We start from the raw sequence: 17,536 nt of genomic DNA on the forward strand, positions 1-17,536 counted from the left end.
TCCATATTCTCTTGAACAATATAATCTTGGTTGATCTGATCCAGGCCTCAACTCAATTCTCTTAAATCCTCTATAATCCAAAAAATTCCCTCTGCCTTTTAAGTATGGTAAATGACTCTGCAGCCGCCCTTCCATTCTCAGCTTTCCAGAGAAGCACCTGCATTAGCCTCCCCATTTCATCTACTGCATTTTCAAAAGGTGTCTGCTGAGCTCCTTCATCTGCCCCTTTCAAACTGGACTCCAACAGAAGCTGGCAACAATGGCAGAAATTCACATAACATGAGATTATTGCTAGGAAGACACCCCAAGGAATGGCAAAGTGCAATAGCAGAGGGGCACATCAGAATTATGACAGCAGGGGTTGAAGGGGAGGACATTGATTATGATTGCCCTTTAGAATAGATTATCCAAAACACACAGAAATCCTCTCCCCAAGGCAGTCTGAAAACAATCCTTTCTTCTCAGACTCTGACCCCAGTTTTAGATTCCTTCGTCTGAAAAAAGATCTTGACAGTGTTCACAGCTTATGCTTCACTGAAATAGTCTCTTATGAACTACACAATGAATAGGTTCAACTTCATCTATCTTCCCTATGGGACAATCCTGATCCCAGAATCAATTCAGTGGAATTTCAAGTTCAAGTTTATTGTTACCCGATTGTACAACTGAACAAAATTGTGACTTTCCAGATCATGGTGCACACACAAAAAAAACAGTACATAATGATTACACAAGTAATCAAAATAAATATATATAAATATTTGGGATGATTTTCATGGTTACAGGAGACTGTTCATCAATCTCGTAGTCTACAAGAGTAAGTTATTCCTCAGCCTGGCAGTCCCAATTTTGATGCTTCTGTATCTTTTTCTTGATGGTAATGGGTTGAAGACACTGTGCACTGGATAGAAAGGGTCTTTTATAATTCCTTGAGCCCTATTTAGGCAACGTTCCCAGTAAATATCATCAACAGAGAAAAAGGAGTCTCCAGAGATCTTTCGGCTGTTTTAATGATCCTCTATAAAGACTTCTGGTTCAATGCTTTGTAGCTACCAGACCACACAATGATGCACCCAGAAAGGACATTCTCAATTGTACTCCTGTGGAAGGTTATCAGGATGAGGCCAGTAGACTTGCCCTCCTCTGCCTCCTTAGGAAGTGTTAGGTGTATTTTTTTGTCAGATTTGAAATGTTTCCAAGGCACATTTATTGGTCCATAAATCAGGATGCAGATGTCAAGGCAAAGCCTCACCAATGTCTTGTAGCAAGGCTACCCTACTTTGCCATTCTATTCCCCATGGAATAGAATTCACTTCATCTCCTGCTCAATATGCAAGCTATCTTTCTGTGTTGCAGTCACATTTATATGTGAGGGGCTCAGATCAGTGCTCTAAATGTTATCATCTTTAGAGTAAATCATCACCAACTCAGCAAGAAACTTTCCAAATGAACACATGTACTCTTTATAACCTCATCAGGACCACCTACTACTTAAAATCACTGCAACTTGTACACCAACACAACTGATACTGGAAGCAGTGGCCAAATCATTGCCTGCATCCAAGAGATATTAGTCACATAAAAAAATGGAAGTTAAATACAAAATTCTGAAGACACCATGACTGAAGTAAAAAAAAAACACAAAATGCTGGAGAAGCTCAGCAGGTCAAACAGCGTCCTTCATGTCGCAGCGTTTAAAGATACATGACTAACGTTTCGTCGGTTCTGTATCTTCCCCTTTGCGACATGAAGGACACTGTTTGACCTGCTGAGCTTCTCCAGCATTTTGTGGGTTTTTTTTAAAGCATAGAAAAGTGAAGATCTTTGTGTGCTGCCATCAGTATCTTAGTTTAAAAGTAATGATGGAGTTTGTTCCAGCAAACCAAAACCAGAAACAAAAAAAAAGGAATCAAGAAATAAAAGTCCAGAAAACAAATCCAAAGTTGAAACTCCAGTCACTGAGAGCTCCACCGCTTTACAATTCACTCCATGACTGGCAATGGATGGCCTAGTTGGTGTAGCAGTTAGCACAGCGCCTTTACATTGCCAGCAATTGGTACCGGATTCAAATCCTGCGTTGTCTGTAAGGAGTTTGTATGTTCTTCCTGTGTCTGCGTGGGTTTTCCTCCCATTGTTCAAAATGTGCTGGGGGTGTAGGATTGTGTGAATGGTGGTGCCCATAGGAACATAGCTCACTTGGTGCATGACCCTAACACTAATGTGTTGTACCAGATGCAAAGGGACCTGGGAGACCTCTTACAAGATACCCTCAAAGTAAATACAGGTGGTGTTAATGGTAAGGAAGGCAAATCCAACGTTGGCATTCATTTCAAGAAGAATAAAATACAAAACCAGGGATATGATTTTGAGGCTTTTCAAAGCACTGGTGAGACGTCACTTGGAGTGTTGGGAGCTATTTTGGGCTCCTTGTTTAAGAAAAATATGTGCTGACATTAAAGAATGTTCAGAGGAGGTTCATAAGGATTATTCTGGGAATGAAAGGGTTATCATATTAGGAACATTTGACCTGTACTCATTGGAATTTAGGAGAATCTCACTGAAATATTTCAGATGTTGAAAGACATGGGCAGAACAGATGTAGAAAGTTGGTTTCCCATGGTAGGAGAGTCTAGCCTAGGAGGGGTGGCCAACCTTTTAATTTAGACAAACAGCATGGTAACAGGCCATTTCAGCCCATGAGTCCATGGCACCCAATTAACCTACACCCCCAGTTCTTACTTTTGGGCCGAAAAAGCCTGTTACTGGCCTGTATGTCTAAATTATAAAGGTTGGCACCCCTTCTCGGGCAAGAGGGCACAAATTCAGGATTGAAGAGCATCCACTTAGAACAGAGATGTGGGGAAATTTCTTTAGTCAGAGGGTGGTGAATTCGTGGAATTTTTTGCCACAGGCTATTGTGGAGGCTGAGTTATTGGGTGTATTTAAGGCAGAGATTGATAGGTTCTTGATTAACTGGATCAGCAAAGTTATGGTGAGAAGGCCAGGGAGTGGAGTTGAATGGGAAAAAACATCAGCTTATGATTGAATGGGGATGCAGACTCAATGGGCTGATTAGTCTATTTCTGCTCCTATGTCCTGGTCTTATGTGGTTGCCCCAATAGTGATTATTCCCAGGACAATGTGGATTAATGGCCACTCCTGACCACATCCAAGTTACATTGGTTTCAACAGGGTATCTATGCTCCATACCTCACCACAGTCTCAATTCAAACAATCGGCATGAGGATAGAACTCCAGAGCTGAGGCCAGTGTGCCTGCCCTTGATACCAGGACACGAGAGGGTCACCATGTAAAACTGTAAATCGATGAGAGCCAATGAAAAAATATTTTAGTCACTGGAGATGAACCTTGTATGATTAATAGAGGTCAATCATCTCATTTCTGGGACATTGCTGCGAATGATCCCCAAACCATTCAAGACTGAACCATCTTTCACTACTGCATCAATGACCTTCCTTCCAGAACAAGGACAGAAGTGGAGAGCTTCCTGATGGTTTGAGGCAACACAAGTAGACAAAGTGGTAAATAAGGCATATGGCACAATTGCCTTCATTGAGTTGAGGCTTTGTATTACAGTTGTACAAAGCTGGTGATATTAAACTTGGAGTACTGTCCACAGTCTGGTTGCCAGTGTATAGAAAAAAAAAAATCACAAGGATATTGCCTGAATTGGAGGGTTTGAGTTATGAGGAGAGACTGGGTAGAGTAGAGCATCTTTTTCTCAGAATAGGGGAGCCTAAAGCTAGATGGTATAGGTTTAAGATAAGAGGGAAAAGACAGAGGGGTTTTGAGGGGCTTGTTTTTCCAACACAGAGGGCAATGCATATATGGAGTAAGCTGGCAGAGGAAGTGGAGGAGAACAGTACAATTATAGCATTTAAAAAACATCTGGAGAAATCATCGTCAGGAAAGACTCAGAGACATATGGGCCAAACACATACAAACAGGATAAGCTTACAGAGGCACCTTGTTCAGTATAGACCTGTTAGTCTGAAGGGCTTGATTCCATAATGCAGGGGTGACCATTGCCCCAGGCCAACTGCAACCTTGCCCATTTTTAAGTGGCCCAAGGTGAATTTTAAAAATAAAATGAAATGTGGCTCTTTAGAACATCATCTCTAACAATAAATTGCACTGCATGTACGTTGCAGTTCTTTGTTTCAGCACAAGATGTCGGTGCCATTTTGAACAACTACTAGACTGACCGTTGAAATGTTATTAGTTGATGAAAATGTTTACCTGAGTTTTTTTTAATGTTTATCTTGGTTGATTAAACACAACATTACTGAAAAGATGGAAAATAGCATGGTAGTGCCAAAAATTTCAGACATGGTAAGAAAATTGATATTTTCCACTGAAATCAAAGGGGAAGTTTGCTTGTTGATTTGCAAGGAATGTGTTAACTTTAATAGCCTATCTATAAATTTATACATTGCATCATAATCATTAAGGTTGGCACTTGGCCCATGAACTGTACTCACTGAGAGTTGTAGAGGAATAGTGAAGACTGTCCTATCTCTTTTTTGATCTTTTGTACTGTTCTTATTTTGCACCCAGCTTTTCATTTTGCAATGCTTTTTGAATGAAAGTTTGAAGAGTTTTGTTATATTCATTGAAATTAAATTTAAGAGCAGCAGATACAGAAATGCCTTCTGTAATATGTGAGCACAGCAATAAATTACTGTAATGTCAACAGTTAAACTGTTCAGTAATATCACATAGTTATTGTGATAGAAAATGAATTTTCTATGGCATGGGTTTTCTGGTCTAAAAATACATTTTGTCTTGCAGTGTAACTGGTTGAAAACTGCTGGGCTTAATTGTGTTTGGCCCTCGACTCCTTATATTTTTCTGTAGGTGGCCCACAACCAAAAATGTCTGGCCACCCCGCAAGTGTGGGCACAGTTTAAGGGGTGGCCAAACCATTCCCAGGGAAGCAGAGGGCTGGTGAAGAGCACCAGAAAATGGGGAGAACCCCCCCCCCCCATCTGAGAAGAAGCAGCAAAGGAGATGACCCACTGGACAGAGATGAACCAGTGAGGGGTTCTGTGGCTGAAGGACACACAGACAGTGGGCAGTTGGTGACTTGAGGCATGGAACCCGCAGATTTCAGGTTGTAGTCAGGGGACTCGCACCAGGCTGTGGACTGATTGAGACTGGCTGAAGGGATACCAGGTATCAGAACAGAGAAGCGAGAGGGTGCTGATGGCACTGAAGGATTCCCAATCGTGACGGAGGCTCGGATCTGGACCTCAGGTTGCCAGTGGTTTGGACTGGACTCTGTGTGGCTGTGAAGGCTATGGGAACACTGGAGGGAAATCCACAGACACTCAGTGACTCTCTTTTACTTCTCTTTCGCAGACTGTAAGAGGAGTTCCCGATAATGCTGAATCTGTCTGCAATGCAATTTCATGTAATATGACACTTTTTATTATACGACAATAAATTGAATCTATAATGTATTGTTCTACGAATCTAATTCAATTCAATTACCAACTTTACAGCAAATTAACCAGTCTAAGTCCGCATGTAGCAAAACTGTGATAACATTCAGGCATAGGGGTCAGTTTGGTCAGTTACATTTGCACCTCAGTAGTCCCAGACAATGACCAGCTCTAACATCAAGAGTCTAACCAAAGCAAGTTCCCTACCATCAAGATCATAAAGGTTACCATATTCCAGAAATTCATTTGGAAGATCCATGCAAATATTGTGGCTACTGGAACAAGGTGGAGGATGCATATTCCACAGCAAATGATTAACCTCCTGAATTCCAAAGCATGTCCATCATCTTCAAGGCACAAGTCAGGAGTGTGACAGATTTCTCTCCACTTTATTGGATGAGGGCAGCTCCAACAACTCTCCAGAAGCTTTACACCTTCCAAAACAAACCAGCCCGTAAGACTGGCAGCCCATCCACTACCCTAAACTTAATTCCCTCCACCACAGCCACAGACTGGCTACAGTTTTTTCTCTCCAGCAGTACCTCCCAAAACCTCACATTCAACCACCTGACTAGGAAACAAAGCACTGGTACTTGGTCAGCATTGGATTGAAGACTTGGAACTCCCACTCCTTCACCAGGAGGTGGTTCAAAGCAGCAGCTCACCACCACCTCCAAAGGCAATTCACAGTGGAAAATAAATTTCTGCTTTACTAATAATGCTCAAAGTCAGAAAAAGAAATGAGGGAAATAAACAAATGCCCATAGGAAGCATTGCAAGGAGAATGATTAGGCTTTCTGATACTAACATAATACAAGGTGTCCAGGCTCAACCTGGGAATTCCCAGGTCAATCTGTTCTGATATGAAATGGTGCTGAAACAAACAGCACCACATCATTGATTTTCTAGGCAACAGTACTAACAGCAGGGACCACTGTTAACCTATTTACTCTACAATTGCATCTGCAGTCTTTCGTGTTTCATCCTATAATTGCAAAACCTTGATGACATTGAACTATTGTACACTTGGATGATGCATTAAGTTGTGTATGCAATCCAAACCCTAACACAGAAACCTTTGCATGGAACCCTTCTCAAATATGCCACTTTCACCAAATGCACCCTATAAATAAAAGGGCCCACTGTAACATATAAACTGGGTAGAAGCATTGAATGAAAAGGACCTAGCAATTTAAAAATAGTTAGTTAGGATAGAACAGAATCAGCAGACATGTTGAAAAAAATGTTACTTGATAGGGGTGGTTGTTTTGTAGGGAATAAGGAGGCCCCTATATATTTAAGCACCTTAACTCTGCCTTAAGAAGGCATTAAAAACCTTTCAGTTACCTTGAAACAAACTATCAACCTTTTCAACCTCTTATAGGCAAGTGTTTAAATTCCACAAGAGTATTGCCAAATATCACAAAACTCTGCAAGAATTGGCAGGTAGATTATTGGCAGTTACAAAATATGGTACAGTGCCCCAATAAAAGTGCAGCAAGTCTATGGAAGTGCAGAGTATGAACTCCAATGTTTTCCGCTGGGATTCATGATCGCACACCACCAAGTTCATGGACAGTTTCTTGCTCACCATTGTCACACTTCTGAATGAACCGCAAATTAGTAAAATTATGTTACCATTACTCTGTACCAACTGATCTCTCTGCATAACTCTGCACTTTTGGAATGTGTCTTACTTAGACGAGATGGCCAATTGGTCTGCTTGCAAACCTCCTCTATCACTGTATCTTGGTAGATGTGACAATAAGCCTGAACTTGTTGACCAAGATACCTGATATTTCTCTACCTTGAGAGCCAAACCACATTCTGCAGCTGACGTAACCTACAGGCTCATGACTTAATGGTTATTATTTTAAAATGCTATGAAGCTTAGATCAGAATGCCTGAATAATTGATCCACTGGAGGTAAACCGTTACTGATGATGTGACAGATTCAATTAACATTCATATTCTCACTCTATCTCCACAATGGGGCAACTCTGCTTCACAAACCAGAAGCTTAGTTATACTGGAAACAAGCAGTCAGAGATGAAGTAATACTCCAATAGATGACTGGCCTGCTCGTCTGGTTTGTTCAAGGTGGCTCCAGGTAGGGATTTGTTCCAGTCTAACTCTGCACATCAGTGTTCTGAAAGTTTGGACAGTCTAAGTTGTTCAAAGATAAGAATGCTGAGCAAAATTTAACACTGGAAATACCTGTCAACACACCTGGGCATTATAAGTTTTGGTCCAACCTTGTCTGTATTTTCCTGAGTTGAGACCATAAACTGAAATTTATTTGGAAAACCATGATCCATCTATGCCAGAGTCCTAACAGTCCAAAATTAAACACCTTATAGTTATAGATCACCTCAGCTCTTGTCACTGCCCAACAAAAAGAAAACACTCATTCTGGTGAAACTTGAAAGTAGAGAACAATCAGGCCGGTTCTATCTTGCTGGGGTCATATGAAGTACTGAAAAGGTAGAGGAAGTGAGACATCCGTTCCTAGACCATGTGCACTTCGGGGAAGTATGGTGACACTTCGTCTTCACGGTTCGGAGGGAAAGCAAAACACAAATGTATTTAGGAATCTGCAGCAGAAATAATAGGTCACAGCCGGCAGCAGAGCTTGGAGAGTGAACCCTCCCAACAGCATAGTCTTTTGTGGCTTTGTACGCGATAAATTATCTCGTCAATGGCAATATTTATCATATCCTGCCACTAGCTGTGACACATCCTCTATTGACACTGCCGGCGAGCAAACGCTCATCTGAGTCGTGGCACTTGTGATCACTGGGAGTCATTCTTCTTCTTCAAATACAAATCGATTATTTGTCATTCTGGTTATCTATTACCTTGGTGTTTAAAATGTCACGGCAGTGCAAGGTCATATGGGAACTGGGGGTGGGGGGGGACACATCGCCAAAGGCACGGCTGGACGCATCTATATTGCAATGGGGTTTCCGCATATTTACACCTAATGCTAAACAGAACAATACTGGAGTTGATTCATTCCCCCCCCCCCCCCCCTCCCCCTCCCACCCGGCTCAAGGAAGGAGCAGTTCAAGGAAGGAGGTCTGTGCCAGGGTCGCCAGCGGGACCCGCTCGCCACCTACCCAAGGTCTTCACGGCGATCTGGCGAGTCAGGGGAGGCGGCAGGTTGATGCAAACCAAGTCGACGTCGTGATGCAACAGCACATCGTCGATCCTGCTGGTGTAGAAGGGAACGTCCATCTCCTTAGCCAGTTCCTCGGCTTTCTCCGGCGTCCGGCCCCACAGCGCTTGCACCGGGAAGCCCTGGCTCTTGAGCAGAGGGACGATGACACGGGTGGTGAGGCTGGTGCCGAACACACCGACGCCGGGCAGCATGGTGACCCCTCTCTCCCCCACCTCCTCCTCCTCCTCCTCCTCCCTCCAGGCTAGCTCACCCTCCCGGGACGGCGAGCTGGCGCCGCCGCTCTCATCGCCTCGTCTCCCCGGCCGTTACACTGACAGGGCTCCCGGCTCCCACCTGCCGCCCCCTGAATCCCACGGCCCCGGAACCCGGCCGTGAGAGCACAGAGCTCCGGCTCAGTTCCCGCCCGTCCGCTCTTCTCCAGCGGATGCGTCAGGTTGCTCGCGTTTTATCCCGCCCGCAGGTCGCAGGCGGCGCCCAATCACTGGATGAGGGCGGCTGGTGGGGCTCCCGGGAGCGGAGAGGGGGGCAGCGCCGGCCCGTGGGGGGTTTACCGACTGACCCACAGGTATAGTCACTGACAGATAAAGGGACTAACTTACAGATACAGAGAGGAACTGTGTAGTGGGGCAGTTATCGTTGGAGTGGGCTGAGTCAAAGAGGAACGGCTTTGGCTCAAGGGTCTTCGGCAAATAGGAGCTGAGATGGTCACGCAGGAGTTAAAGTAAGAACCACCCCATTTGAGGAACAAAAAATATTCAGCAGGTAAGGACAGGTTTTTAATATATTTTGTTCCTCTGGTCATAAACAGTGGGAATGGCAGCCAAGGCAGGAGAATGTTCCTCTTGCAAAATGTGGGTGGTCAGAGAAGCCAACAGTATCCCTAACAACATCATGTGGGAGAATTGCATACGAACAAACTAAGTTAAGGAATTTGAACAGGAGTTGGATAAAGTCCAGATCATTCAGGAGGCTGAAGGAGTGAAAGACAGGAGTTACAGGGATGCTATTACACCTGGGAGGCAGGGGGAGGGTAGCTAGGTGACAGTAGATTGACACTCCCGTGGCCTTTCCCCTCAAGAACAAGTATACCATGTTTGGATACTGTTGGAGGCAGACGTCCTACCAGGGACAAGCCATGTTGATCAGATCTCTGTCACGGAGTCTGGTGCTGTGGCTAAGAAGGGAAGGGAGGAAAAGAGGTGAGCTGTAGTGATCGGGATATTCCATTGTTATGGAGACAGATAAGAGGTTCTGTGGAGTCTGAGTCCAAGATCTCTCAATCGAGTTCACAGCATTCTCAGGTGGGAGGGTGAGCAACCAGATGTTGTGGTCCATGTAGGGACCAATGATGTGGGTAGGAAGGGTGAGGAGATCCTGCAAGGTGAGTTTAGGGAGTTAGGCACTTAGTTGAAGAACACGACCTCCAGGGTAGTGATCTCAGGATTGCTACCTGTGCCATGTGCTAGTGAGGTTATAAATATGAGGATAACACATTCTTGCGTACCAGACAGCAGCAATAGAAATTAGCCCAAACAGCGTTATATATTTAAAATAATATTTTAATTAGTAATTAATTATCTAATTTATATAACCTTATCTACTTAATCCCCAACTGTGTGTGGTTAAACATATGTGTGTGGAATACCCCAAGCCACTACAGCTCAGGTACAATTCTCGAAAGGGAGCTTAAAGTTCAATCTCAGAAATTTAGTGTTGTCATTATAGACTTTAAATGGAGGTGACAACATTCATGAAGGTGGGAGAGATTAAGGTGACAGACTGTTTATAAACTCAGGGAATCCTTGTTGAGCTGTTTCCAGAGCAATGTCCTTTTTAGACAAGTGGCAATCCAAACTCCCCTATTATTTGAATAGGGGACATGAAGCAAGTGATTCTCACAAAGCCTCTGGAACCCTTTCATGGGTCAGCCGAATTGCAGAATTTACTCTGCTTCCAAAACCCTTTCATCAGTCAGCCATTCAAAGTGACCTTCCCTTTTAGTCACAAAGTGGTATACTCATTCCCCTATAATACAGAGAAATCAGACATTGTCTATTACCACACGAGGCTGCTTCAGCACTGTATCCCCTCAAAGGATGCTTCTCCAAGTGCTGTCTTCTTAAAAATGGACCGTACTCATTCCCTATAACATGGAGAAGTCAGACAAATTGTCTATCACCACACTTCAAAGGGTGCTTCTCTGAATGCAGTCTCCTTTAAATGGTTCCTTCACAATGGTCACAATCCAAATGCAGTACTCACTCTTCCAGAATCCTTTCCTAGGTCAGCCATTCAAAGTAATCTTCCCTTTTGATCCGCAAAGTGGTATACTCATTCTCCTATAACAGAGAAATCAGACAAATTGTCCAATTACCATAAGAGGCCCTTCAGCACAGTATCTCTTCAAAGAATACTTCTCCAAATGCTGTCTCCTTAAAATGCCCACTGAGTAAACATTGCACTGTCTTCAAAGTGCTGGTCATGTGTTCTCTGCACCTGTGTTCTAGTGACACTGCCTTGCTTCTCTTCAAAAGTATTGAATTTTAGTGCAAGCTGTCCTCAACCTGCCAGCTCACAATCACTCTCCCATATCTTGTGGGTTGATTTGTTCTCTTAAGTGACAGTCCCACTGAAATGAAAGTGGGAGCTCTTACTACATGTGGCAAAAGACATGGTGCAGGAGGGAGGCCTCAAGTTTCTGGATCATTGGGCTCTATTCCAGGGAAGGTGGGACCTGCTCTGACAGGACAGTTTTCATCTGTACTGGAGGGGGACGAATATCTTTGCGGGCAGGTTTGCTAGTGCTGCTTCGATGGGTTTAAACTAGATTTGCAGGGGGGTGGGAACCAGAGTGCCAGAGTAGATGGAAGAATGGAGGAGAAAAAAGATGATTTGAAAATTATACACACACCATTTGAATTCAATGGGATATACATGCTGAAAATGTTCTCGGGTGCATTTATTTCATTGCGAGGAGCATTGTCGGAAAGGCAGACGACCTTCGAGCGTGGATTGGCATATGAAATGATGACATTGTGGCCATTAGTGAAATGGTTGCAGGAAGGACAGGACTGGCAGCTTATTGTTCCAGGCTTCCGTTGCTTCTGTTGTGATAGAATGGGGGGGTGGGGGAATGGCATTGCTCATCAGGGAAAATATCACAGCTGCACTCAGGCAGGTCAGACCAGAAGGCTATATGGGTGGAGTTGAGGAACATAAAAGATATGACCACACTCAGGGGTTGTATTCTTTCTTTTCTTTGGCTTGGCTTTACAGACGAAGATTTATGCAGGGGTAAATGTCCATGTCAGTTGCAGACTCGTTTGTGGCTGACAAGTCCGATGCGGGACAGGCAGACACGGTTGCAAGGGAAAATTGGTTGGTTGGGGTTGGGTGTTGGGTTTTTCCTCCTTTGTCTTTTGTCAGTGAGGTGAGCTCTGTGGTCTTCTTCAAAGGAGGTTGCTGCCCGCCGAACTGTGAGGCGCCAAGATGCACGGTTTGAGGCGATATCAGCCCACTGGCAATGTGGCAGGCACCAAGAGATTTCTTTAGGCAGTCCTTGTACCTCTTCTTTGGTGCACCTCTGTCTCGGTGGCCAGTGGAGAGCTCGCCATATAACACGATCTTGGGAAGGCGATGGTCCTCCATTCTGGAGACGTGACCTACCCAGCACAGTTGGATCTTCAGCAGCGTGGATTCGATGCTGTCGGCTTCTGCCATCTCGAGTACTTCGATGTTGGAGATGAAGTTGCTCCAATGAATGTTGAGGATGGAGCGGAGACAACGCTGATGGAAGCGTTCTAGGAGCCGTAGGTGATGCCGGTAGAGGACCCATGATTCGGAGCCGAACAGGAGTGTGGGTATGACAACGGCTCTGTATATGCTAATCTTTGTGAGGTTTTTCAGTTGGTTGTTTTTCCAGACTCTTTTGTGTAGTCTTCCAAAGGCGCTATTTGCCTTGGCGAGTCTGTTGTCTATCTCGTTGTCGATCCTTGCATCCGATGAAATGGTGCAGCCGAGATAGGTAAACTGGTTGACCGTTTTGAGTTTTGTGTGCCCGATGGAGATGTGGGGGGGCTGGTAGTCATGGTGGGGAGCTGGCTGATGGAGGACCTCCGTTTTCTTCAGGCTGACTTCCAGGCCAAACATTTTGGCAGTTTCCGCAAAACAGGACGTCAAGCGCTAAAGAGCTGGCTCTGAATGGGCAACTAAAGCGGCATCGTCTGCAAAGAGTAGTTCACGGACAAGTTGCTCTTGTGTCTTGGTGTGAGCTTGCAGGCGCCTCAGATTGAAGAGACTGCCATCCGTGCAGTACTGGATGTAAACAGCATCTTCATTGTTGAGGTCTTTCATGGCTTGTTTCAGCATCATGCTGAAGAAGATTGAAAAGAGGGTTGGTGCGAGAACGCAGCCTTGCTTCACATTACAGACCAACCAACAGTCAACCTGAATTGGAGGAGCAAGTCTGTAGAGAGATAGGAGACGGCAGGCTGTGATAAATGTTGACATACTAACATATAGACATAAAGACTTAGGAAGTGATAGACACAGATACTAGCATACAATCTCAAAGACACAGATGATTTCAAACAATGGCACACAGAGGCAGAGGAACACTGACACTCTACCACAGAGAATGATATTCCTACAGCCAGCATGCAAACAGTGACCCATAAACACAAAAAATAGAGCTAGGCATTGCTACAGAGAGACATGGATAGTCATAAACACAGACAGATTCTATCAGATGCCAACATACAGACATCAATTCGCAGTTGAAAAGAGGCACTGATGCGTGGATACTGACACAGATATTAGTAGTCAGACACTGAGTGACCAATGATGGCCCACAGGCACTGCTGCACAATAGGAAATGTATACAGGGGCTTGCACACCAACACAGTGATCCAAGCACTAACACACAACTGTGATTAGGCACTGAGACACAACAAAAGAGAGACACACACTAAGATATACATACAGGGAGACATATACAGAGATACAGGTACAGAGAGTCACACACTGAAATACGGTACAGAGAGAGACATTGACATGCAGACACGATTTCTCGTCACTTGACAAACAGAAATATACAGAAACAGGCAGAATCTAATGGGCGTAGGTCCATGTGTAGTGGCTCAGACAGCACAAAATTATCTGACTAATGCAGGGACTAAGCTAGTTTTAATGCACAAACACATTAAAACATATTGACAGTCATAGACAGACAAAGGTGCCAGCAGGCACAGATGTACAGTGGCACAGAACCTAAACACAGATAATAACTGGTATTGACACAGCGATAGAAATTGACAACAAATACTGTCATCCAGAGACAGTACATCTTGTATGGTAGAAGCTGAAACCCGTGCTGTTTAATTACACCCAATTAACCTACCAACCATGTACGTTTTGGAGGGTGGGACGAAACCTGAGTACCCGGAGAAAACCCACACAGATCATGGGGAGAATGTTCAAACACCTTTCAGGTTTTGAACCCCACAAAGGACCCCCAGCAGGAGACTATGCACATACAAAAGGGTTCTGTTTCTGTAGGCAGCCCAAATTTTTCATCAGTCAGAAATGAACAAAAACAGTGTGTGGGAGAGCATCACATGAGAGTGAGCTGGCAAGGAAAGGATGGCCACCAGCAGCCTCACTGATTCAGTGAGTGAGTGCGTGGGTGAGTCTGCTCAGCGCCATCCCCTGCCCATCCGAAAGTTGATTGGTTCCGTTTTTCAGAATCCTCTCCAGCACTCTTCCTTCCATTGGCGTCAGACTCACAGGCCTGTAGTTATTGGGACACTAACCTGCTCACTTCCACAGAACCTTTAATTCCCCCACTGTGCAAAAATATATGTAACTGTGTCTTAATATAACTAATTCAAGATTCCTTTATTATCATGTAATAGTACAGAACATGTACTATTACATAAAATTGTCTTCTGCCTGCCGTAAGGCAAAGATACACCATGAGTGTTGCTCGGTGCCTGGGATATGAGAGAAAGAGAAGCAAAAGAGAGTCCAGATTCACCGAGCGTCTGTGGATTCACCTCCAATACTCCTGCAGTCGCACAGACTCCTATTGGATCCAGCGGCAACCTGGCCCCAGATCTAAATCTCCGAAACAATCAGAAACCCTTCAGCGCCTGTGGCTCTTCAGGAGTCCTTCTTGCCCTCAGCCCCCTCTTGAATCCTGGTTCCGATACTTAGTTCCCTTGAGCCAGTCTCCACCAGCCCATGTGGGTCCTTCAACTGCTGAGCTCCTTGCAGGTAGGCTGCCATGGCCACTGTCCTGCAATGAGACAGCCTCTACTGCTTCTTTGGGGAGAGAATTCCACAGATTAATTACTCTCTGGGAAAACCAGATCCGCGTCATCTCTATGCTCAGTCTACTCCTCAAATCTTAAGGCTATGTCCCTTATTTCTAGTCTTGCCTACCAGTGGAAACAACTTTTCTGCCTCTATCTTATCTCTCCCTTTCTGGCTGTTCCTGTACCTTCTCCAAAAGGTTACAGAGGGAGGCCACACACATGCAAAGCAGTTTTAGAAGTTGACCAGGAAATTCTGATGAGCAGTGAAAAGACAAATTTGACTTTGAAGCAGCCAGTCAATAAGGGCCTCTATAGAATGGATTTCCCTTTTTCTAATGTAACGTAGTGTTTCGTGCCTTCAAATAGTCTATGGCATCCAACAAAGTGTTAACATGAAACTGGATGGGATTAGGATCAAAGTGAAGAATTCAGATAAGCAGGAACAGAAAATGTTGCAGTCATTGGGGTTAAATACAATACACAAACATGCTGGAGGAACTCAGCAGGTCACAGAGCATCTTTTGTATGCCTGACAAAGGGCCCAGGTCCGAAATCTTGCTTACCCGTTGCTTCCTATGGATGCTGCGTGGCCTGCTGAGTTTTTCCAACATGTTTGTGTATTACACAGAGAAAATTATAATTTTTGTACAAGATTTTAAACATTTTGAGGATGCAAAATAAAACACATGATATCATTATGCATACAGCAAGGACTAATACCTTCAATTTTTAGTGTAAGAAAAGTGTGTAAAGCACTGAAGTTCAACCTAGATCTATAATTAAGATTGCTTTGAAGTTTGCCCAGTGAACTGAAGGAATACATTTGAAGCTGCCAAAATATTACTTGGTGTCACAATCGAACCAGGTACCTTCAGGTCTGCTTTCACAAATAAGGATAGTGACATGATAGCTATTTCTGGACTTCTGAGCTGTCATTTCCATGCCAATAAGTATGGTTCGTGCTGCGGTCAGCACAATGTAATTACAACGGCAGTGGCCTGGGTTCGAATCTGCTGCTGTCTGTAAGTTCTCCCGGGACCTGCATGGGTTTTCTCTGGGTGCTGCAGTTTCCTCCCATCCTCCAAAGTATACAAGGTTGGGTAGTTAATTGGGTGGCATGGATTTCAAGGGCCAGAAGGGCCTTGTATTGTGCTGAATCATTAAAATTAAAATATTTTTTAAAAATTAAATGACTAATCTGGTGTTGTGGGAGTGACTATGGTTAAAAAGTATCTCATTGGCTGCAAAATTTAGAGAAGATAACTGAGATGATAAGGAAAGAAAAGATGATTGATGAAAGGAGATTAGCAAATAATATCAAAAAAGATACTAAAGCTTTTTAAATATGTAAAGAGTAAAAGAATGGTCAAAGTAGACATAGGACCAATAGAAAACAAAGGTAGAGAAATTGTAATGGGAGACAAGGAGATGATAGAAGACCTGAATGAATATTTTGGATCAGTCTTCACTGTGGAAGACATTAGTAGCATACTGGACTCTCGTGGCTCTCTGGGAAGAGAGGTGAGTGCAGTCAAGATCAAGAGAGAGGTTACTTCGGAAGCTGAATGTTGTAAGTGTTGATAAGTCTTCCCAATTGGAAGGAATGCATCCTCGTGTTCTGAAGGAGGTAAATATAGAGATTATGGAGGCATTGGTAATGATCATCAAGGAATTAATGGATTCTGGCATGGTTCTGGTGAACTGGAGGATTTCATGTCACTCCACTGTTTAAGAAGAGAGCAAGACAACAGAAAAGAAATTATAGACCTTTTTGAAGAGATCAGAAGTAGGACAGACAGGGGAAATAGAGTGGATGTGTATTTGGTCTTTTAAAAAGCCTTCAACAAGGTGCCACAGATAAGGCTACTAAATAAGATGAGAGCCCATGGAATTACAAGGATACTAGCAATGATAGAGCATTGGCTGATTGGCAGGAAACAGAGAGTAGGAATAAAGGGATCAAATTCTGGTTGGCTTCCAGTTACTAGTGGTGTTCCGCAGAGACCGGTGTTGGTTTCCCTTCTTTTTACATTGTCTATAAATGATTTGTATTATGGAATAGATGGCTTTGTGGCTAAACTTGCAGATAGTACCAAGTCAGGGTTGAGGGATGGGTGAGGATGCCGAAAGGCTACAGAGATTTGGATAGATTAGGAGAATGGCAAAGAGGTGGCATATGAAATACAATGTTGGAAAGTGTACATTCATGCACTTTGGCAGAAAAAATAGACGGGCAGAATATTATTTAGATGGGGAGAAAAGTCAAAATTCTGAGGTGCGAAGGACTTTGGAGGTTAACCTCCAGGTTGTGTCAATGGTGAAGAAAGCAAATGCAATGCTGCCATTCATTTCTAAAGGAATACATATAAGAGCAGGATGTAATGTTGAGACTCTACAAAGCACCAGTGAGATATCACAGAGTACTCTGTACAGTTTTGGGTGCTGTATTTGAGAAAAGATGTGCTGGCATTGGAGAGGGTTCAGAGAAGATTTACCTGGATGATATCTGGAATGAAAAGGTTAGTGTTGTAATGTGAGCTGTTTTGAAAGTGAGGCTGGTTCTGGAGTAAGGGAGG

General features: G+C 43.8%; 1 protein-coding gene across 1 annotated transcript in view; it reads right to left on the reverse strand.

Moving 5' to 3' along the window:
- Positions 1-9,062, reverse strand: part of gfod1 (glucose-fructose oxidoreductase domain containing 1) — a 74,466-nt gene extending 65,404 nt beyond the window's left edge. Inside the window, exon 1 of the mRNA XM_069913394.1 lies at positions 8,585-9,062. Coding sequence (XP_069769495.1) covers positions 8,585-8,837 — 253 coding nt within the window. The 5' untranslated portion in view covers positions 8,838-9,062. The remainder of the gene's footprint in view (positions 1-8,584) is intronic.
- Positions 9,063-17,536: the final 8,474 nt, after the last annotated feature.

This window comes from Narcine bancroftii, chromosome 1 (genome assembly GCF_036971445.1).
Source record: "Narcine bancroftii isolate sNarBan1 chromosome 1, sNarBan1.hap1, whole genome shotgun sequence".
Taxonomy (NCBI): Eukaryota; Metazoa; Chordata; class Chondrichthyes; order Torpediniformes; family Narcinidae; genus Narcine; species Narcine bancroftii.